Genomic DNA, 23,606 nt, shown 5'->3' with positions numbered 1-23,606 from the left:
ATTAAAAAATTGGTCCTAATACATTAAATTAAAAATAAGTTTTTTTTGTTAAAAATATCATTTATTTTTACTAATAAAAACTAAAGTAGTTGACAAAATACTAAATAATTACACTTGACATGTCATATGTCTCTCATTTTAATGTACAAAAAACAGTTTTTAACAGTAAACTAGTTTGAAATTTGATCCAACATACATAAATTAATTTGTCAATTTTTTTATCAAAAAGACAAAATACAATCTAACTTCTAATACAAAAACCTCTAATACAAAAACCTATACAATGCTTTTACCTCTTTTATTGTCTCCTCCCTATCACTCAGTTCTCTTACTTTCTACCCTTACCAAAGAAAAAAACACAAGTATCAATCATAAGTTGTTTGGCAATCTGATTTCAATTAAATTAAATATTAGAATATTTAAAAAAAACAATTCAACAGTCAACTTAAATTGATTTCTTATTCAATTTGTTTTCTTTTTTTTTTTCAATACTACTCAGTTCTCGATATGATCTGATTTCAGGGTGAAGACTGAATGAGGTTTTCAAGGAAAATTTAATTGTAGTAGAGCTAGTTAATACATCATCATTAGTTCTTGATAATATATTTGCTTTCATTTTAATTATGCCTGGCAACAAGTTATTTCCTTGCTAACAATACAAGCATGTACGCATCATTAATTATCCGGAAACTTCAGTTTCTATACTGTCTTACAATTTCATGTCTCATGAGTTCCATTTCATTCCCAAGCCTGAAACTAAAATCAAAAGATATTTCCTTTTACAGCTGGTAGCTGCTTAAAATATAACTGAATTAACTTCCATATCATATTATATAATTTTGCTGGTACGGATGCCTGTGGCATTTCTACTTTCCCTTCCTTCCCTAAACCTGTTCCACCAAAATTTAAACTCAACCCAATTTGATTTCATCATTAACTATGGTACCAAAGTTGATCAAAACCCTAATCCAAACAGATGACTTTGAAATAAGATAAATCTATAATGACCCAACTCGAAAGAAATCAACCCTCGAACCCAAATGAGCCAAGCTCAAAAATATTTCAACCCAAAAGACTGCTGAGTTGGGCTACTTAGTTCATTGACATCTATGTTCATTTGCTTCTACAATGATACAGTCAGGTTCAATCCTACAAAGCTAATAAAGCCTATGAATGAACTCATCAAAGTGACGTTCTCCAAGATGTTACTGCTATCATCCAAATTAGTTTTATCATCTACTAAAACTCTCGGGTTTTTTTTTTTTTGGGGGGGGGGTGGGGGGTTGCGGGGGAATGAATGAAATATAAACTTTTTAACACTCTTTCTGAGCCCCAAAGTCGCATCCCTTTGGTGGAAAAGGGTTCTTCAAAAAGTCTTCTTTCTCACAACTGGCTTCCGTGGTTCTTTTTTTGCAGTTGTCATAAAACCAGGTGTTGGTATTCCCGTGGCGGCTTGGTAAATGTCCTTTAGTCTTTTTAAGAAAAAGTATAAAACACAGGAGAACATTATCAGAAATTATCCACATAAATATAAAATCTTTTAAGGCATATGAGGGAAAGAAGGGGGGGTCAAAGGATATTCAAGTTACCTTGGAATGCTGAGAAAGAGAATGATCACTGAAACTCCAACAATAAGAGGGAATACCGGTGCCGGAGTTAATTCCTATTGGTAAGCAAGACAAGCAAAAAAAGGAAAGTTCGATGGTAAACAGTAAGTACATATATAATCAAACATCATTGTAGTTTTAGTAGGACCACTCTTTTGTTATACACAGTTGCATAATCATTTGGAAAAAAGGGAACACATGCATGATTTTAACAAAATTAAACAAACCTGTTTGTGATGATACTCCTCCACACTATATTTCAGGGGACCGACATGAACTTGAGCATTCTTCTCTAGGTCAACCTCAATAACCTCCGACTCGAATTTATGAGTGCTAGAAGGGAGATTGGATTTGAGCTGAACGGTATGTTTTCCCCTTGGCAAGTCCTTTACCTGGAAGAAGTTGGATAATGGCAGTTGGAAGACAGACTCTACTTTAGACGTGTCACCAGCTGACTTGATTTCTACCAATAAATGAGAATGTAATTCCCCAGTCCTATTCGCTTCAACATGGCCACTTAAGATAGTCACCTCTGGTTCTTCAAAGACCAAAAATTCCAGTCCCTTGATATCGTTATTCCCAACCTGGAAAGTGATTAATCAATCACATACACATCAGAAGTTTAAAACTTAGTAGCCCTAGTATTGTCGATGGAAATGATTTTCTGAAAAAAATGAGATTTCGATTTTGAAGAAGCTTCACCCAGTTGATCATGAATTATATAACTTCAGTTCCAACTACAATTGTGATGATGTCAAATTCAAACATTGATACAACAAAAGCTTCATACAAAATAACATTTAAGGTCTTAAAAGAGCTTAAACACATTTAAGAATTAAGACAAAAACCCAAAAAAGGGGGAAAAAGCTCCAGCAAATAGAACCAACCTTTACAGGAACAGATTCAGGAGATGCTCGCTCAATTTTAGCACTACCCAAGCCATCCTTCTTCACAACTTTGATTGAATACAATGCGTCAGGAACCAGTCCTCGCAGACGATAACCCCCAGATGAATCAGTTACTGTCTCCTCATAGTAGCCTTTTGACTCTGAGCGGGCCTCAATTGAGACACCTTCTTTTGGTTGGCCAGACAACAAAGTTACCGTGCCCATTGCACTGCAGAGAAATTAAACTGCCTTAAACCCATGCACAGTACTTCGGGTCTGACATAAGCTAGACATTTTCAAGAAATATATACTATGATTTGCAGTGATGTAGCAGAGAATCTTAGAAGTTTGGATTGTAACTCAACTATAAAGGAGAGTTGGAAAAAATGCTGAACATATCACCTAAATTAAAAAACTTAAATTTAAGACAATTTAATGTAAATAAGAGCCAGGAAAAATATATAAAAAACTTATCTTCAATAATACCATTGAAGCATGCGCTTAAATGTTTACAATGCCAAAAAGGCAACTGGGGAGTTAAAGCAAAAGAAAAACCTGTAAGCAACACGTGTAGCATGGAAAACAACTTCTCTAGATTCTCCAGAGCCAAGTTCTATTGCCTGTGCTGAAGGTGAGAAAGCATACTCCTGCAAGAGTAAATAGAGATCACTTGTTGGAGTAATTAAATCGAACAGAAAACCAGTTTAAAACTCCTCCTAAATATTTCTGTCTATAATGTGCATATGATCGTGATTTACCTCAGATTAACCAAATGCCTAGATTCCGATTGCAGTTTCAACTAACTTAAGAAATTGAACGTTCTAATCAGAAGAAAAATGATTAGGTACCTTTAGCAGAGGCCGAAGATAGAAGCTTCCTGGAAACAAGTTCTCAAAGACAAATATTCCACCAGTCCCTGACATAGAGTTATTCCTATACCCATCATCCCCACTCAGTGACAACAGAACAGATGGCATAGGTTCAGTCGCATCATCCTTGGAATATATTTTCACAGATATTTGACTAAGCTTCTGACAAGAAAAAGAATATGGCCCTACTTGTTTGAGATGAAATCCAGGCTGCACCAAATAAGAGACACATCAGGAAATGTAACAATAAGTTGCACAAAAAAGAAGTTACACATCGAAGATGATAAAAATCAGCTAAACAGTACTTTTGTCTTAATTATTACAAATTCATACTGAAACTGTACCCGCAAAACCATATGAGAATTTGTGGATCCATGATGCTTTAGATCTTGGAGTATTTACATCCATCCAAAGGATGAAAGCTTATTTTCCATCTAATAACAGAAAACCAAATTAAAGGCATCCATGTATCTAAAGCTAGAAGTTCAGTTCACCCAGTCCCATCTTCTATGTATCACATGCCCATTCCATTTATTGTTAGTAATCACAAGCTATGTTATTTAGACTTGGGGCAGACAAGTTCTTAAGCTTTTTCATGTATTTAGAAGACCATGCACCCATAATCCAGTCCAAATATGGGTCAGACACAAGTACTTGCAAAAAAAAACTGAAGAGTCTAGATAACATAGATCACAAGTGTGCAGGCTAGCACTTTGTAACAGCTGCAACCATTACTAGATTTACTACCTTTTAGAGAACATGCCTCTCTCCTCTACCAATGAAATGGTTGACATACACACCATCACTACCTGATCTAAAATAAGACTCAATTGCCAGCACTGCTCTTCAAACAAGAAACTTCCCCACTCAAATACTTATTTTATTTTCTATGACTCCAAATACTAACTAATTTAGTGAGAATGACAAAAAGAGAAACTGCAGACATGCATCACATATTCAACGTAGGCCAAAAGACTACCAACACAGCCCATATCTCCACCCAGTCTTGAAGATAAAAGTTCTCATAGTTATCAATTAAAAACAAGAAAATATCATGGTTACTCGTCACAAAAAAAAAAGGGAGGTATCAAGTCATTTAACTGAAGAACAGAAAACTATCATTTTGAATATCCATTATAAGACTAATGCGTTTACATAAACAAATGCCAAAAATACAAAATGACACCAAGATGATGCTATGTTAGTCGTTAAATTTGAAAAAGGAGTTTAACACACATTGACTTCAAGCTGACGTTGAGAAGAAATAATACCAGAATAAACATTCCCCCTACCTTCGAAGCCCTGATATTGTAAGTTATGTCATCATACAAAGGTCCTGCAACATAAGACCCCTCTGCCTCTGTAGCAGTTTCAAGCACTACTCCTCCTTTCTTGACTGAAGTAATGCTGCCCTCGTCCCCAGCAATAATCTGTATATGAACACCAGAAATAGCGGGAGAAACTGATCCCTCCAAGTATAGCCCTAGTCGACCAGAGAATGGAGGCACTGAAGCTTGACAACCATCATTTGTCACCGAAACCTAAGAAACAGTGCAAATAATTCACCAATATGAACATAGTTTTAACATTGCAGAAGTTGTATGTAAGTTAGTCCATTTGATGCTTACATGGTGTAGTCTAGGATAGAAAAGAAACTTCTTTTCTCCATTATTCCTGCAAAAAACCACCGCACTAGTTATAAACTATGCACCAATAGTGAGATCGAATTTAAAGAGATCACATGTAATTCAAAACGGCTTCTATAGGAAGATTTATGGGTAATAGTCAACTCTAAATGTTACTTCATTCCGATCTCATTACATGGAATACAACTCATATCTATAAAACCCATCATATATCACTTGCATATACTAGCAACTCTTTAACATCCTCGGAAATTCTCATTTTCAAACACCAAAGAAACTATTAAAGTTATGTATGACAATCAGTCAAATAAAAATATCTAAGTACTGATGTTTCATACATTGAAAGTTCTGGCAACAATGAAATCCTTACACTCATGGGCAAATATAAACAAGCATGATAGCCTGGAAGTTTCTAACAACCACAAGTAAGGCCGAAGCAAGTGAATAAACTCATAGCATTGCCTTCCTACAGACCATGATAGAACAAAGGGTGACCATAATTCCATTTTTTTCAAGGAAATAATGTGAGCATGAAAAGTTAGAATCACTTAATCATTTAACAAAAATTTCTAGTTGAAATGAAATATCGTGATTATGGAGATGTTACACATATTTATCGGTATTAGGAGAAAATATCAAACTACAAAAAGGAGAGAAAACAAGACATGTTATTCATTTTCACAGTGGTTAAAATGCATTTAGGAGATAATACTGTTTAGCAAAGACAATCCATGTGAATATGCAAAAATGGCATAGTAGAGTAGACCACACTTTATATGAAATATATTGCTTTGAAATTCTATAATGGATAATGTCTGTGCATTTCAGCTATAAGAAAATGACAAAATAGTGTACAATTTACACAAATGAATCAAGAAATACCTGGGGTCCATAGGAAGAAAAGTAAGCTTTTCTCCAAGATTGGCCCACACAGAATACTCATATACAGCAGTCATTTGATCATTTGCACCGGATGCAAGTTTGGCATTCGTGCTATACATAATCGTGCCTTCACTATTCAGAATGTTCATAACTATTTCCACAGGCAAGTCATTGGATGAACTGGGATTTACATTGATTTGTCCGCTAAGGAGATACTTCTCACCTTTGAGATAGATAGGCTACAGGAATGAAATAATTTAAGCCAATAATTAATACATTAAGAAAAGAACTGTAAATTGTATGTCAAAAAAAAAAATGAAGTATAATTCTCTACCAATGGGTTAGATGTATCAATCTTCATTGACGAGCTTCCAAAGAAAATACATGAGTTAACAAAATGCAGTTCATGCACTCCAGGGGATTTGACACAAATATGCTGGGAACCTTTCTGCAATTGCATGAGTAGGTGTGAATTCCTTATAGAAAAACTCAATAGTATTTAAATATAGTCCTTTAAGTTTTTACTCGGGAGAGACAAGAATTTTACTAAATAACCTTAATTTTCAAATTGATAGGTGAATCATCTTGCTGTGTCAAGTATGCATCTACATGATGGGTAGAGACAACATTAACCCAATAACCCTTTTGAACAAATTTAATGCCTTCAATATCCTCAGAACCAACATCCACGTCAATGAAGCTTTGCTCCCAGCACCAGTTATCTTCCTTGGACACAGCTCCTGGAGATGTGTGTTTGACCTAAAAAGATGAATAATGTTTAAGTATCAGCAGAATTTATAAATCAAACCATACATGCAAGATTATTTGAACATCAACTAATACAAAGAGTTGAGGAATAAGGCACCCTACCTCAAGTCTGTACTTTCCTGGCAAAACATCAGGAAAATGAAATTGGCTTCTCTCTTCAGTCAAACTCACTATTTTTTTCCTTTCATTATGTTTTCCGGCTAATCTGACAAGGGTAACAGAAACAGAAGCACCGCATTTCTCCTTGCAAACTACTGTACCACGGACATTGACGAGTGCCTAATCATGTCAAGGGCAAAAAAAGCATCAGTTAAAACTATTTTCACCCAGATCGCACCACCAACACACAAGTTTCTTTGCTGCCATCAAACAAACCCATTTGTGAAGAATCTAGAACACCTACTCTAGACTAGTTTACAACTTGGTTTAAAATTTTTGAGAGAGAAATATTACATAATTCTTAGAAGGAATAACACTATAGTCACTACAATCTGCACTTATAGAGACTTGAGAGTTGAGAACCCTTATAATCTGTTGGAATTCCTAAGATTAAGGACAGAAAACTTACCTTATTACTAGGAGTTACCTTGTAAATAGAAACTAATCTCAGTCACTAATTCTTAGGAAGTTACTATTTTTTAGGGATTGTTTCCTTGTTTGTGTTAATTCCTCTCTTTATAGCTGTAAACTAATTAGCAGAATAACAATAATCTTTTCTCGAAGTTTGTTCATGATATCAAGAGCCTTACGATTCATTCGATACTGCTCATTCGTCTCTAATCTCCCTTCCTAAAAATCCCTCCAGTTTAGTCCTCCTCCCATGGGTGACGTCAATGAAACTCTGTCTGAAACTGAGACTTCACAAATAACTCAGAATGTCAATCAGGGAATCACTCAAGGTGAACTTAATTCCTCTCTTATAATCACCAATCATCAGCTAGATGGGAAGAACTTCTTGCAATGGTCTCAATCGGTCCTTACGGTGATTCGTGGTCGTGGCAAATTAGGGTACATCAACGGAGAAATTCCACGACCAACCACAGCTGACCCGACTTATGCCACTTGGTAACTCAACAACTCGATTGTAATGGCTTGGATAATTAATTCAATGGAAGGCCATATAAGCTGCACCTATCTCCTTTTCAAAACTGCAAAAGACATGTGGAATGCAATCAAAGAAAACTACTCGGATCTTGGAAACGCCTCCCAAGTATTTGAGATCAAGCTTAAGTTAAAGGATATCCAACAAGGGACACTCGAAGTAACTCACTACTACAACAATCTGAAAATTTTGTTGCAGGAACTGGATATGTACTACGAGGTAGATTGGGGTGAAGGCTTGGAACACACCAAGTTTATGACTCACCTCAACAATGAACGTCTTTATGAGTTTTCTAGCAAGACTAAACCATGAGTTAGATGAGGTCCGTGGCCGAATTCAGGGCAGATCACCTCTCCCAACCATCGGTGAAGCATTTGCAAAAGTTAGAAGAGAAGAAAAACGCCATCTTGTCATGATGGGAGACTTAAAGGAACCTAAACCTGTGACACCTCTTGGCAACCGGCCTACTGAGACCTCTGCCCTCATCTCCAGAGGTCCACAGCCACAAAAACCACGTGCTGGAAATGATTCTGGATCAACCAGACCATGGTGTAACCACTGCAACCGTGTTGGTCATACAAGGGAAAAGTGCTTCAAACTCCATGGCTATCCTGAAAAAAAACAAAAGGATAATAAGATTGCCCTGTTATCCTCCACTGCTGCAGAGGATGTTCTCGATGTTCGCCTAACCAAAACCCAACTTGAGACTCTCCATAAGATACTTGGTACTTCCACTGCTCATGGATCTCTAGCCACCCAAGGTACTGCCCTCAATTTTGCTTTTGAATCTAATAATCAATCCTCTAGGATACTCGATTCGGGTGCCTCCGATCACATGACAGGTAACTCACTTTGTTTCACACCTACACCCCTTGTCATGACAAGTCCCGAATTCGCTTAGCTGATGGTTCTTACTCACCTGTGGCTGGAGTAGAAGAAGTACAAATAACAGAGAATTTTTCTCTCGATAAAGTCCTACATGTCCTAAACTTGTCCTGCAATTTACTTTCAATCAGTAAACTTACTAAGGATGAAAAAGTTCTTGCTGAATTTTCTGCAATTGGTTGTGTGATACAGGAACAGAAATCGGGGAGGATGATTGGCATTGCTAAAGTTGATGATGGACTATATGTTTGGAATAAAGACAGCACACAAGGAGGATTGGCTCTATCCACTTCAAAAGACGACACGATTATGTTATGGCACCGTAGGTTAGGGCATCCAAACTTTTTGTATTTGAATAAACATCTTCCGTTGTTATTTCAAAATAAAAGTATTAATTCCTTGAAGTGTGAAATTTGCCAATTATCCAAACATACCCGTGTGCCATACCCATTAAAACCATATATCCAGTCCCAACCATTTTCATTGATCCACAGTGACCTATGGGGAGCCAGCCGAGTGAAAAATATTACGGGGGCTAGGTGGTATATAACATTCATTAATGATCACACTAAGGTCTGTTGAGTCTATCTCCTCAAAGAAAAATCTAAAACACCCAAAGTAATTCAAAATTTTCACTCAATGGTTCGAACCCAGTTCAACTCTACCATACATACTCTCCACACTAACAATGGGAGAGAATACTTTAACTCTATCCTAAGCCCATACCTTTCTAACCAAGGCATCATACACCAAAGCTCTTGTCCTGACACTCCTCAACAAAACAGGATCTCCGAGAGAAAAAATCGACATCTCCTTGCTGTGGCTTGAGCCATAATGTTCACCATGAATGTTCCAAAATACTTGTGAGGAGAGGCTGTCCTCACTGCCTGCTATCTCATAAACCGAATGCCATCAAAGGTCCTCAATTTCCAAACACCTCTAAATACCCTTCTAAAGGCCTTTCCTCTATTTCGTGTTCCTAATCTTCCAGCCAAAATATTCGGTTGCAAAGCTTTTGTCCATAACCATCAACCAAATCAATCCAAACTTGACCCTCGAGCCCACACCTGCATCTTCATTAGATATTCCCCCACACAAAAAGGCTATAAGCGTTACTCACCAACCTTGCGCCGAATGTTTGTCTCTCGGGATGTTACATTCTTTGAAAATGAACCATACCTTGCAGCATCTCATCTTCAGGGGGAGACTTTCAATGAAGATGAGACCCTTAATACTCTCCTCATTATACCTCATGATCCTACCACTACTATCACAAACAAGACTAACAATCAAGGTGCTATGGTAATCCCAGATTTAGATATTGTTTCCCCTATGCAGCAAGAAGTTAGCACGATCCTTCCCAATAACAATACCACCACCGAAGTGCAACAGCCCCCTGATCAAGGAAAACAGCAAAAACAGGTTCCCGAAATACAGGTTTACTCTCGACGGAATCGTTCTCCTGAAACTGATACAGCAGTGCCAATTGCATCCCCAACCGAGGACTGTTCTGAAACAGAAGTCTCACCTCCATCAGCATCCATCTATCTTCCAATTGCAGTTCGAAAGGGCACAAGGAGCTGTACTCAACACCCTATTTCTCGGTTTGTGTCCTATGAAAATTTATCTATGTCTTACAAAGCTTTTGTGACTAATGTTGATTATGTAAAAACTCCAAAAAATATAAAAGAGGCTCTTGAATCAGCTGAGTGGAGACAAGCTGTGATGGAAGAAATGAAGGCCCTCAAAAACAATGAAACATGAGAAGTCTCGGATCTACCTGAGGGAAAAAAACAGTAGGATGCAAATGGATCTTCACTACGAAATTTAAACCCGATGGCCGTATTGACCGATACAAGACTCGACTTGTGGCTAAGGGCTTCACCCAAACTTATGGTCTTGATTACGACGAGACGTTTGCACCGGTTGCCAAGCTAAACACCATTCAAGTCCTCCTATCTCTTGGTGCCAACCTTGATTGGCACTTTACTCAATTGGATGTAAAGAATGCTTTCCTCAACGGGGAATTAAATGAGGAAGTGTCAATGGATTTCCAACTCGGGTTTGAAGAAAGCAAGGGCCAAGTGTGTAAGTTGAAGAAGTCTTTGTATGGGCTGACACAATCTCCACAAGCGTGGTTCAGCCGATTTGCAAAAGCTATGACCAACAGAAATTACATTCAAGGACAAGCACAGACCACACCATGTTCTACAAGCACTCGAAAAAGGGGAAATGCTACATCCTCATAGTTTATGTGGAAGAGATAATATTAACAGGAGATGACTCAAGCGAAATTGTGAGGTTGAAAGAATTCCTTGGTACAGAGTTCGAGCTTAAAGACTTGGGGAATCTTAAATACTTTCTTGGTATGGAGGTAGCAAGGTCCAAAACAAGTATTTCCATCTCCCAAAGGAAATATGTTCTTGATCTACTGTCAGAAGTTGGTTTGATGGGATGCAAACCAGCCGAAACTCCTATGGAATTTAACCTTAAATTGGGAACTGATATGGAGAAGAAATCGACAGGGGGAGATATCAACGACTAGTAGGAAGACTTATCTACCTATCTCACACCCGTCCAGACATAGCCTTCAGTGTAAGTGTTATCAGTCAGTACATGCATGCCCCGAGGGAGCAGCACCAGGAAGCTGCATATAGAATATTAAGGTATCTGAAAGAAACTCACGGTAAAGGCATGCATTTCAAGAAAACTGCCAACCAGAATGTGGAAGTCTACACTGATGCAGACTGGGTAGGTTCTGTTAACGATAGACGCTCTACAAGTGGCTATTGTAGTTATGTTTGGGGTAAACTCGTGACGTAGAGAAGCAAAAAATAGTCTATTGTAGCACGCAGCAGTGCAGAGGCAGAGTATCGAGCACTATCTCATGGTATATGCGGAGGAGTTTGGATACAAATACTTATGGAGGAACTAAAAGTGCCTTACACCAGGCCTATGAAGATGTACTGTGACAACTAGGCAGCTGTCAGCATAGCACATAATCCTGTGCATCACGATCGCACCAAACATGTGGAAATAGATCGCCACTTTATAAAAGAAAAAATACACTCAGGAGAAGTGTGCATCACCTACCTGCCTACTAGACAACAAGTTACAGGCGTGTTAACTAAAAGTTTGAACAGAAACATGTTTGAGAAACTTATTGGCAAGCTGGGTTTGATAAACATCTACACTCCAGCTTGAGGGGGAGTGTTGGAATTCCTAAGATTAAGAACAGAAAACTTACCTTATTACTAGGAGCTGCCTAGTAAATAGAAACTAATCACAGTCACTGATTCTTAGGAAGTTACTTAGGAAGTTACTGTTTTTTAGGGATTGTTTCCTTGTTTGTGTTAATTCCTCTCTTTATAGCTGTAAACTAATTAGCAGAATAACAATAATCTTTTCTCTAAGTTTGTTCATAATCTTTACTAATCGACCAGCTTAACATTTAACCCAAGCTACAAACCAAGTGAAAAAAAAGTGGAACCAGAACATCTTAAGAATGTAGGATACAATAGCATATATAATTTATACTTGGATACAAGCTTCAATAATAGTGCATAAGATAATCAAAACTTAGGTTGTGTTTGATTTCAGAAAATAGGATCCAATTCATTTCATTCTTTGAGAAATAGGAAATAAGAATGGAAATGTGTTTTGGTAATTCAAAAATGAGAAAATTTGCAAAGGAAAAAGAAAAGGATGTTTTAAATTATGAGAAATAAGATGTTCATTATATTTTTGCCTGCTGAAACCATTAATATATATAAATTTATTTTTAATCAAAAGCTATTAAAATATTAATTGTTTTCATAACCCTTTCTTTTTCTCATTAGATATTATTGTTATTTTGAACTATTCATTATCCCTTTCCTCCCTTAACACTCAAATATTTCATACAAAAGTTTATGAAATTAAAACACAGTTTGAATATTTGAAATCACATGCAAGGGATGATTTCGTTGGATATTTTTCTTTGTTTCTTTAATGATTCTTTTTGTGAAAAGATATATATGTACAGGATATAAAATATAATTAATTATTTTGCATTAGGAAAAACTTTTTTTTCATTCAATAAACGCATTTTTTAAGTAAAAAACAAAACCTGTTTTTTGGAAATGAAAATAGAAAATTAAAAAAAAAAAGAAATATTCTTCTCTCAAGACAAATAGAATTCCAACTTTTCTAGTGAACAAAAAATTTACCTGTGAAAATTCCACATTAAATATTGGACCGTTCACCACAACATCAGCATAAGCAGGTAAAAAGAGAAGCTCAGGGGAACTCTCAGGCGCAGCACTCAGAGCAGAAATGCGATATTCACCTGGTGGAACCTGAAAGGTTTTGAAGATTGAAAGAAAAAAGGCACTCATCAAAAAATGACATTAAAATGCAAGAAATGTGTTAAATACTACAATTCAGAATCCTGCAACAATGAGACTACCCAACTAGATTTCAGAATCTCTAAATTTCACAAACTATAAGAAAATTTCCTACTACAACTCAATCCTGTTAATCATAAAAACGGAGTCTGGCTCTTCTAGTTGCATACCTCAAAGCAGAACTTTCTACTTTCATCTGTATGTTTTACTTGTGGCTTGACATTTTCTGGTCCATGGGTCAAAGCTACCTAGGATCCGAAACATGACAATATTAAAACAAGATATGCCAGAAAAACAGTAACTGATAAAGAAAAAAAAGCAATTCTTGAAGTTACCTTTGCCTTGTAACCTGAGTCAACCGTCCGTACTACACCACAAACATCGTATGAAACTGCTTTAATGTCTGAAACTGAAGCCATATTTGGCTTAACCTATAATTAAAAAAAAATTAATAAGGAACAGGTCATCCTTGGTCATCCTAATGCAGTGCAGAATCAACAAAAGTTATAACAGTTCACCAGGGTGGAAGTCATATCACAGATTCAGGAAACAAATGTAAATTTTATATGATATGCTTTACCAAGTAATCCTTCAACTTGTTGAACTTGAAATGCTCCTTTATGGCCTCTATCGTATAGTGATTTGATGTAACCTAGAGCAATAACAGTGAGAAATGTTAGGGAAAAATGCGTCAAATGCCCATAATTAAATTTATCAAGTCTGTATGCAGCTACATTAAGATATTTTCTCAACACACATAACTTTAAAAAGAAAAGCAGATAAAAAACAGGGAACTCACATCAGTTGCCATAATAGGTACGAACTGTGATATATGTCTAATTTTTTGCCACTAGTGCGAATCTGGACCAAATTCCATGGTCATACTTTTCTTAACTTAGTAACTATGATAAGCTAAAATCCTCAATTAACAGAAGATAGGATATCCGTGATTGAAATATTTTGCAAAGAGCTAAGATACTTGGATCCAAATAAGCCCTTAATATTTGGAAAAAGTCTAGCCATACCTGATCTAGCTTGTAATAACCTTCTTTATCAGTGATAGACCTTTCTTGACCATCAACTAGAATTTTAACACCTTCCACCCCAACGTCATTTGCATCAACAACACGTCCCCCAATAGAGAAACCAGTAACCTACATTTAAATAAGAAGAAGATAATTCACTTAAACATTTATATCATGAAAAAACACAAGAAACATGGCAATGCTGAACACTCAATGACAGAACTAAAGAAAATCAATGTTGATATGCTGTCAAAGAAACACTCTGCTTTGCAGAAAACAAGAAGCACAAGGACAAACTGTATTTTGTGACATAAGGAATTGCTTTGAGGCCTGGGAACAAAGAAACTGTCTCATAGAACAATATTTATGTACAATATTATACTCTGCTTTGCAGAGAACAAGAAGCACAAGGACAAACTTCTACAATATTATATTTCCATAAGTGATTATCAGGATAACAATGCGAAATTTATGTTTGAGACAGATAGAGAACAAGTATATATATATACATATATCGGGAAAAACAGAAGGTGCCAGGGTGGTATACTAAAAATAATTTTGACAAAACAGATTTAGAAGACAAAGATCAAGCTGTTTATCTTAGCTTAAATTTCTCTTAAAAAAAAAGGAAAAGTCGGCCTAAAATCTAGAATACTGGAACATATTGCTACAGAAGACAAACATTTGTGCATGTAGCAACAGAAGTACCATACCTCAAACTTTTGGGGAACTGCTACTTGTTGATGCCCTATTGACACTGACACGACAGAGGGTGAGACATCAAACACTGTATTTTCACCCTTGTAGTATGGTATGAGTTCATAAAGCCCTGTAAGTTGGTCAAAGTCGTTAACTTAGATTAAATCAAACCTTTTGTACCAATGAATGGCAGAATAAGTTCTGTTATTATCTGTTGTCAAGCTACCAGCATCCGTTCAGCTTGATACAAATACTCTTCAATGGAAAAGATATACAATAAGCAATTTATTAGGGAGAAAAAATGCTTGATAAGAAAGACCTTAATCAGCATGTGACCAAAAAGCTCTAAACTATAGAAATCTTCAGGGTAAGCATAAAATTGAAACTTAGCTTAATAACCAAAAGCTTTCCAAATAAGCACTAAAAATCTAAAATGAACAGGAAAATAGCAACATCCATAGAAATAACAACTACTGGCAATATATCTTAAGCCCAACTCTGTGAACAGAGCAACCTTAGCTCAGTATCATTAAGCAAGTCAATCATGCCAATAATACAGACTGATTCCAAAGTTGATAACAAATTGGTACCAGATAACATTTAATGAATTATACGCACAAATACTTTAACGATGTATCCCCTATCCAGCTGATCAGTAATCAGCCTTAAATTCAATTACAAAAGTAGAATGAGTGGAGATGTGCATTTAGATTGGTTTACCGCAAGGAATTGATTTGAATGTGAACATCCCATCAGCATCAGAGACAGCATGACATAGAGCTTTTCTTTGTTCAGGAGCATTACCAGAACCTTGGGGACAATCTACCTCAATGACATCATCAGAATATAAATATATATGGACTCCCAAAATGGGATTTCCCTGCCAAAACAATGACATGACTGTCAGAGGGTAGAGAAAACATATAAACTTGTAGGAATATTCTATAAATATTTTAGGAATATTTTGTAGATATTTTTTTTATTAAAATCCCTTATTTTAAGGGATCATATCTCCTATTTAGTATCTTTCCTAACTTAGAGTTTCCTAAAGTAGTGTCATAGGTTGTATATAAAAACTCTGATTTATGTTCTATTTAGTATCAAAATACTCTGATTTCTACATGGTATCAGCTTAGGTTACGATTTCTTTTTCAACCTAGACCATGTCCGAAACTCCTCCTACTTCGGAGATTACTTCAAATCCAGAAAATTTTTCTGGTTCCGATGCTCCATCAGATTCGTCTGGTCTGACTATCACCTGCCATCGATTGAATGGCAACAATTTTCTTGAATGGTCCCAATCGGTTAAGATTTTTCTCCTGGGCAGAGAAAGATTGGACTACATTACTGGTGAAATCAAGAAGCCTGCTGTGACTGATGCTGGTTTTGCTAAGTGGATGCGTGACAATGGTCAGGTTATGACTTGGCTCCTTAATTCCATGACTCCGAGTATAAGCAGAAACTTTCTTCTTTACACCACAGCCGCTGAAATTTGGAGTGCAGTCCGCGAAACCTACTCTAGCACGGATAACATTGCTGAATTATATCATGTTGAAGATCAAGCAGCCACCCTTCAACAAGGAACCATGCCTGTTACTCTCTACTACAATACCCTTATTGCTCTTTGGCAACAATTAGATTTGTATGCACATTATGATTGGGTAGATCCAAGAGATGTTGCTCTTTATCAGCAAATTGTTACTCAACGAAGACTTTTTCAATTTCTCCAAGGCTTAAATAAGGACCTGGACGAGGTTCGCGGCAGGGTCCTGGCTATTTCTCCTCTTCCCTCCTTTCGAGAGGCTTTCTCTATGGTCAAGAAGGAAGAAAGCCGAAGGTGTGTGATGCTGTCTGATGAACCATATTCCACTTCTGAAAGATCTGTCTTACTGACCCATCAATCATCTCCCTCTTCCAAACGGGGGAGACCTTGGTGTGATCATTGCAAAAAGCCCGGCCACTCTAAGGAGAAGTGTTGGAAGCTTCATGATAAGCCTCAGGACTGGAAGTCCAAGCACTCTCGAGATAATAAATCAAGCCTTGTCGTTGCCACCTCTGTCACTAGTTTCACTAAAGAACAGATTGCTGAACTTCAAAAACTATTTGGAAAGTTTCAAGGGTCTTGTGAGGGTAATCTGGTCATAAAAGATCCAGAAGGTAACCTTTCTTCTACTGCATTTTTCTCCTCCCAGTTGACTCCTAATTGGATCCTCGATTCTGGCGCTACGGATCATATGACTGGTAACAAGGCATTGTTTCACAATTTTTTCCATACCTTTGGTAAAGCTGTCAAAACGGCTGATGGTACCTTGTGCAAAATAGAGGGACATGGCACTGTTATTCTCAATGAACAGATTGCACTTAAAAATGTTCTCTTTGTACCAAATCTGGCGTGCAATCTCATCTCTGCTAGTAAATTGTCCACAGACTTGCACTGCTCTGTAATTTTTAATGATCGTGATTGTACTTTGCAGACACTGAACTCGAAGAAGATGATTGGTAAGGCCAGCTTGCATAATGGTATCTACATCCTCCCTACCTCTCCTAAAATCGAGATCTCCAAGTCATTTACCGCTTTAGGAAAAGTTGATACTGTTATGTTATGGCACTTTCGTTTAAGCCATCCTAGTTTTCAATACCTTGCAAAATTGTTTCCTGCTCTATTCATTAATAAAAGGCCTAATTCTTTTTCTTGCAAAGTTTGCTCTCTTGCCAAACAAATTAAATCATCTTATTTTCCTTCTACATACAAGCCTTCTTACCCTTTTGCTTTGATCCATAGTGATATTTGGGGCCCTTCTCGGGTGAAGAATGCTGATAATTGTAAGTAGTTTATCACTTTTATTGATGATCACAGTAGGATAACTTGGACTTATTTGCTGAAAGATAAATCTGAAACTGCTAGTGTTTTTGTGCAATTTTATAACATGGTTCTCACTCAATTTGGGTCTAAAATCCAGCTCTTTAAATCTGATAATGGCAGTGAATTCTTTGCTAGGTCTTTAGGTGATTTTTTTAAGGAAAATGGCATAGTTCAAATTAGTTCTTGTGTTGGAACCCCACAGCAAAACGGCATTGCCAAAAGAAAAAATAGGCACCTTCTTGAAGTTACTCGTTCTCTTCTATTTACCACTAATGTTCCTAAATATTTGTGGGGGAAAGCTTTATTAACTGCCACATATTTAATCAACCGGATGCCTAGTAAGGTTTCAAAATTTCAAACGCCTCAATCTATATTTTTGCAACACTTTCCTCATTTTAAGCCTATCTCCTCCATTCTGCCACTTAAAATTTTTGGCTGCACTGTTTTTATCCAAAATATTGCTACTAATAAGTCCAAGTTAGATCCTAAGTCTTTAAAATGTGTATTGGTTGGGTATTCTTCACTTAAGAAGGGTTATAAATGCTATCATCCTCCTTCTAAACGATTTTTCACCACTATGGATATAACATTTTATGAGCAGGATTCCTATTTCACTCAGGCTGAAATTCAGGGGGAAACATGGAGTGATTTTCAGCCACAACAGGTATCTCCTCCTAATCTTCATTCTCAACCTTCAGAATTGCCATCTTGTTCGCCATTACCTGCAGATCTGTCACCTGTGAATGCTCCCATTGATTCTCCTGTAGTACCTATGACTAACTCACCTACACCCACTTTAAACACTCTTCCTAAAAATACACCTACTCCAATTGACAGTCTTCAAAAAACACCACCACCCAAACAGCTTCGTGTCTACACAAGAAAAAGAAGACATATCCCTGAGACTGTTTTGCAATCTGATTCTTGCCGAGAATAGGATTTGGGTCCAGCTGCCGAAATGGAAGAAGAAATCAGTAAGTCCACTACTCTAGATGACTTTCCTATTACTATTAGAAAAGGGGTTAGACAGTGCACCAAGCATCCTATTGAAAAATTTACTGGTTATAATTCATTGATGCCGTCTTTTCAAGCATTTACAGCAACTTTGGATAAAGAACATGTTCCCACAAGCATAGCTAAAGCTCTAAAGGATCCAAAATGGAGAAGGGCTGTTGAAGAGGAAATTTGTGCACTAGAGAAAAATGCTACTTGGACCATTACAGACCTTCCTCAAGGAAAAAAAGCCGTCGGCTGTAAATGGATCTTTGCTGTAAAGTATAACTCCAATGGCAGTATCCAACGATACAAAGCTAGACTAGTGGCCAGAGGTTTCACGCAAACATATGGGATAGACTTCACAGAAAACTTTGCACCTGTGGCAAAGCTTAACACTATTCGAGTACTCCTAAGTTTGGCTGTAAATTGCGATTGGAAATTACACCAACTTGATGTAAAAAACGCATTTCTTAATGGCAAGCTTGAGGAAGAAGTCTATATGCAATTGCCACCTAACTCAAAGTCTATTGAAGGTAGCAACAAGGTTTGCAAGCTCAACAAGTCTCTATACGGGTTAAAACAATCACCCAGAGCTTTGTTCGAGAGGTTCACTAAAGTCATTCTTCAAAATGGCTACAAGCAGTCCGTTGCCGATCATGCACTTTTCATCAAGGTAACTTCTACAAATAAGAAAGCTATCCTAATTGTGTATGTGGATGACATCATTCTTACTGGAGATGATGAGGAAGAGATTAGCAATTTGAAGAAGTTGTTAAACAGGGAATTCGAAACCAAGGACTTGGGAAAGCTAAGGTATTTCCTAGGAATGGAGGTGGCAAGATCAAAAGAAGGACTTGTGATCAACCAGAGAAAGTATGTACTTGATTTACTCAAAGAAACTGATTTTCTTGGCTGTAAGCCGGCTGATACACCAATGGAGGCAAACTTGAGATTCAATAAAGAAGATGAGTCCTTAGTAGACAGAGAGAAATTTCAAAGGTTAGTTGGGAAACTAATCTACTTATCCTTGACAAGGCCAAATATAGCTTTTCCCGTAAATGTGATAAGTCAACACATGACTAATCCTACTGAAGAGCATATGGCAGCAGCAAATAGAATTCTCAAGTACTTGAAGAAAACTCCAGGACACGGCTTAATGTTTAAGAAGACACAAGACAGAACTGTTAAGATTTTTACAGACTCTAGTTGGGCTGGAGATCTCACTGAAAGAAGATCCACTAGTGGGTACTGCACTTTTGTTTGGGGTAACCTTACAACTTGGAGAAGTAAGAAACAATCTGTTGTTTCAAGAAGTAGTGCTGAAGCTGAATTTAGAGCACTAGCTTTGGGGATATGCGAAGGAATTTGGCTACTTAAATTACTAAAAGAACTTGGCACAAATCAGGAGGATCACTTTGAAGTTTTGTGTGATAATCAATCTGCCATTCAGATTGCCAAGAACCCAATTCAACATGACCGAACAAAGCATGTTGAAATTGATAGGCATTTTATTGCTGATCAAGTCAACAAAAAGACAGCCACTCTTTCTTACATTCCTTCAGAAGGACAGATTGCAGACATTCTTACCAAGGCTTTGCCAAAACCTGTGTTCAATAAATTCCTATTCAAGCTGGGATTATACAATGTATATTCTTTAGCTCGAGGGAGAGTGTAGGAATATTCTGTAAATATTTTAGGAATATTTTGTAGATATTTTTTTTATTAAAATCCCTTATTTTAAGGGATCATATCTCCTATTTAGTATCTTTCCTAACTTAGAGTTTCCTAAAGTAGTGTCATAGGTTGTATATAAAAACTCTGATTTATGTTCTATTTAGTATCAAAATACTCTGATTTCTACAAAACTCATGCACTAATGCATTATGCATGTGTAAGGGTGTGTAAGGGTGAAAAGAAACAATTACTCGAATTATCTTTTAAATCTTTAGAGCGCAATGCTCATGCATAGACACTTAATGGTAAGATGTATCACAAGATTAATAAACAATATTGGGCTCTCAACAGTTGTTACTTAGCACCTGGGCAACCACAGAACCATGGATGTTGTACCCAGCAACAAAGAAAATGTCTTCAACAATACCGTTTTGAAATCCCAGTTCCACCTGAAATAAGTGCATTTCCAAGTGGTTGGCATATCATAGAACACAAAACAAAGCAGAAATGGAGTTGAGGAAATATACAAAACCTCTGTGGAACCTCTAACTTCAATTTTCAAATCAGGATGTGAAGCATGTAATTTGTACTTTCCTGTACCATAAGAAGGATACATGAAAAGTTAAAAACGGTAAGAGAGAGGTTTCTAAATGCAAATTATTCTGGTAGGTGAAGAGTTCACATATAGTGGAACAGAGGAGTAAGTATGACCAAGTTACCCTGTACATTATTCTAGTAGATGAATTTAAATTATCTTGTTAACATCCATTCTGTCAAATTTTATGAGAACATGGTTTTTGTTTGCTTTGATTCACAAAAACCACAAACTAAATAAAAATGAACTAACAGAAAAAAAAATTAATTTACAATGATTTAAGCAACAGATGAACATAACAATACTTGCAAGAAAGTAACATGGCAGCATCCATACCTGGAATAATATTTTTGAACAAGTAGCTTCCATCTGGCATTGTTAATTCTGAAGATATGAGATCATCATTAGGAGATAAAAGGTCCACATTCACATTTGCAGGACCACCATTCTTAAGTGAGCAGCTCTGCCCACCAACAGCTCCCATAACCCTACCAGATAGGGTAAACCTGCAACAAATAAATATACATACAGTTATTGGCACTGACATTCAGCGCATGATAAAAGAGTGGAACACAGATTGCACATAATCTAGCTGAAATAAAAATAAACAACTAAAGAATGCGAGTTATTAAACAAACCCTGTAAACCGGAAATTGATATCTTCATTATCGTTGCAACTATTTTCATCAATAACAACAGGAACCTACAGAATAACTTTTAGCTTTAAGCATAGGAACACCGATATATCAAGAAAATAAAGGAAGCGTAGCCTGTAAGAAAATCTATCGTAATAACAATGAACCAAACCTTGTCAGGGTCCCAAAACCATCCTTCTGGTCCACTGATTTTAATAACAAAAGAACCCTGTAAACATAAACTATACCAATGAGTCCAACAGGGAACTACATTCTCATATACATTGTTTGAGCAAGCATGCGTAGGCACCACATACGGTATGGTTTTGAACATGCAAATAGAATTGGGAAAATACTATAAAAATGGGTTGCAAACCAGTGGATTAAAAGATTTGGATAACATAATTGCATAAATATTCTTATGCGGGCATTAGGTTGAAGTAGTTAAGCAAAACACAGCCCCCAAAATCTCAAATGTGAATTCACATAGACATAATAAACGCCCAGAATCTAAGTGAGTATTAGCAGACTAACCTTATCATATACTGGAATGAAGTAGTATCCATTTGGAGCACACTGAGTTCTTTCCTTCACTAGCCCATCTACAGTGCGAAGCTCAACCTACAAATAAGCATTGATAGACTCTGGAAATTAGATTTTTTTAAAAAAAAAAAAGGAACACAATCCAAAAGACAAAATGAACAAAATCGCTAAGTCCGTACGGTGATGTGAGAATAATCCAACTTCGTCTCAGTTTCCTTCCTCGATTTAATCACAGACGAGCTCGCCTACAAAATGATCCATTCATGTTCAGTTTAAACGACGGCAATAACAAGAAGAAATTCTAATAGACGGTCAAAAACGAGCATCGCATCGTAGCTGAAATCAAAGAATTCAGATCGAGAAACACACGCACACGACAAAAATCCTTCTCTACTAACAGTCGTCTTGATTTCCAAGAAACAAGATAATAAAGATTCGAAAAACATCATTTCTCGAAACCTCCTTATCATTTCCGCATCAAAGAAATGAACAGAAAAATAAAAAGGAAGTGTTAAAGAAGTTTTTACCTCAACGAATCCGCCACAGCCGTGGACGGAATTTGCAGAAGCAGCTGAAACACTGTAAACTAAGATCAGTAAGCAAAGTGCAGCATCTCTGATCTTCATCTTCAATGATTAAATTTAGCTGCCGTTGCTTTAGAGCCCGACGGCGACTAAAGTAAGCTCTGAAAGTTAAGGGAACGACTGGGAAAGGATCTGATATTTGTCTGGAACAAGGACCTATATAAATCACGCCTCGACACAGAGGATCTGGACATAGGCCTCAGATCAGATCTGTTTTGTGAATCGGGTATGGTCCGCTCAAACCCAACCTTAAAGCCCTTTAACCTTAATGAGAAAATGGTGAAACTGCCTATCAGATCCCTCTATTATAAATACCAGATATTTAACCTTATTTTCTGTTTAAATAAGACTAAACTGTAATAGAATTATTATTTAATGCTTAAAAAATAACATGAAAATTAATTTTTGAATTGTAATTCAACTCCAAATAAAATATTTCATTTATAGAATTATAAAAGTTTTAAAGATATTAACTTAGTAAATGATATTTTTAAAAATTAAAAAATAACTATTAACATTTGACATTTGATTTTTATAATATTACATGAACTAAATTGATTAATTTAAATAGTAAAGGACTAATTTGATCTGGTCTCTATAAAAGAGGGACTTGCTAGGAAATTTCACCATAAGAAAATGCTAGTACTTAGCTTAACAGTGTTATTCTTGCTGCTATACAATTTTACTTTGCTAGTTAGATTCAAGAATTAACAGTGTTATTCTTGCAGCTACCTAATTTCACTTTGCTAGTTAGATTTAAGAAATTAAAATTTCTTCTAATTACACGATGTTAGATTTTTTTCGTAGTCTGAGTTCACAAAAAAAATACGAGATTCGAAAATTAAGTTTGATCAAAAAAATTTAAGAGTTGTTTGATAAATAAGTAAGATTTAAGCTGGAGCTCAATTCATTTTATATTTTTGTAAACTATTTTTATTTTTTATATATTATATAATTTATA

At 36.4% G+C, this 23,606-nt stretch overlaps 1 protein-coding gene across 1 annotated transcript; it reads right to left on the bottom strand.

Moving 5' to 3' along the window:
• Window positions 1-977: 977 nt before the first annotated feature.
• LOC107926887 (nodal modulator 1) lies at window positions 978-22,870 on the bottom strand. The gene is made up of 27 exons (XM_016857826.2): window positions 22,589-22,870; window positions 22,241-22,306; window positions 22,053-22,139; window positions 21,691-21,747; window positions 21,522-21,586; window positions 21,220-21,389; window positions 20,821-20,882; window positions 20,654-20,737; window positions 15,476-15,635; window positions 14,770-14,885; window positions 14,057-14,185; window positions 13,612-13,683; window positions 13,367-13,462; window positions 13,202-13,279; window positions 12,855-12,983; window positions 6,762-6,938; window positions 6,447-6,650; window positions 6,226-6,339; window positions 5,892-6,130; window positions 4,992-5,037; window positions 4,656-4,904; window positions 3,343-3,573; window positions 3,050-3,141; window positions 2,495-2,723; window positions 1,835-2,191; window positions 1,590-1,663; window positions 978-1,472 (listed from the first exon to the last, which is right to left on the bottom strand). Exons 1-27 carry the CDS (start codon window positions 22,685-22,687, stop codon window positions 1,367-1,369), a joined length of 3,588 nt encoding a protein of 1,195 aa, XP_016713315.1. The 5' UTR covers window positions 22,688-22,870; the 3' UTR covers window positions 978-1,366.
• Between the last annotated feature and the right edge of the window lie 736 nt (window positions 22,871-23,606).

The sequence above is a fragment of the Gossypium hirsutum genome, chromosome A08 (genome assembly GCF_007990345.1).
Source record: "Gossypium hirsutum isolate 1008001.06 chromosome A08, Gossypium_hirsutum_v2.1, whole genome shotgun sequence".
Classification (NCBI taxonomy): Eukaryota; Viridiplantae; Streptophyta; class Magnoliopsida; order Malvales; family Malvaceae; genus Gossypium; species Gossypium hirsutum.
This window is presented reverse-complemented; position numbering and strand designations above follow the sequence as displayed.

Excerpts from the sequence above, each read along its gene's own strand:
- LOC107926887 (XM_016857826.2), bottom strand. The coding sequence starts at position 22,687 with ATGAAGATCAGAGATGCTGCACTTTGCTTACTGATCTTAGTTTACAGT. Across the intron at positions 21,748-22,052 it reads TCATTCCAGTATATGATAAG|GGTTCTTTTGTTATTAAAAT; the intron begins GTTAGTCTGCTA and ends TTATGTTTACAG. Across the intron at positions 20,738-20,820 it reads AAGTTAGAGGTTCCACAGAG|GTGGAACTGGGATTTCAAAA; the intron begins GTTTTGTATATT and ends CACTTATTTCAG.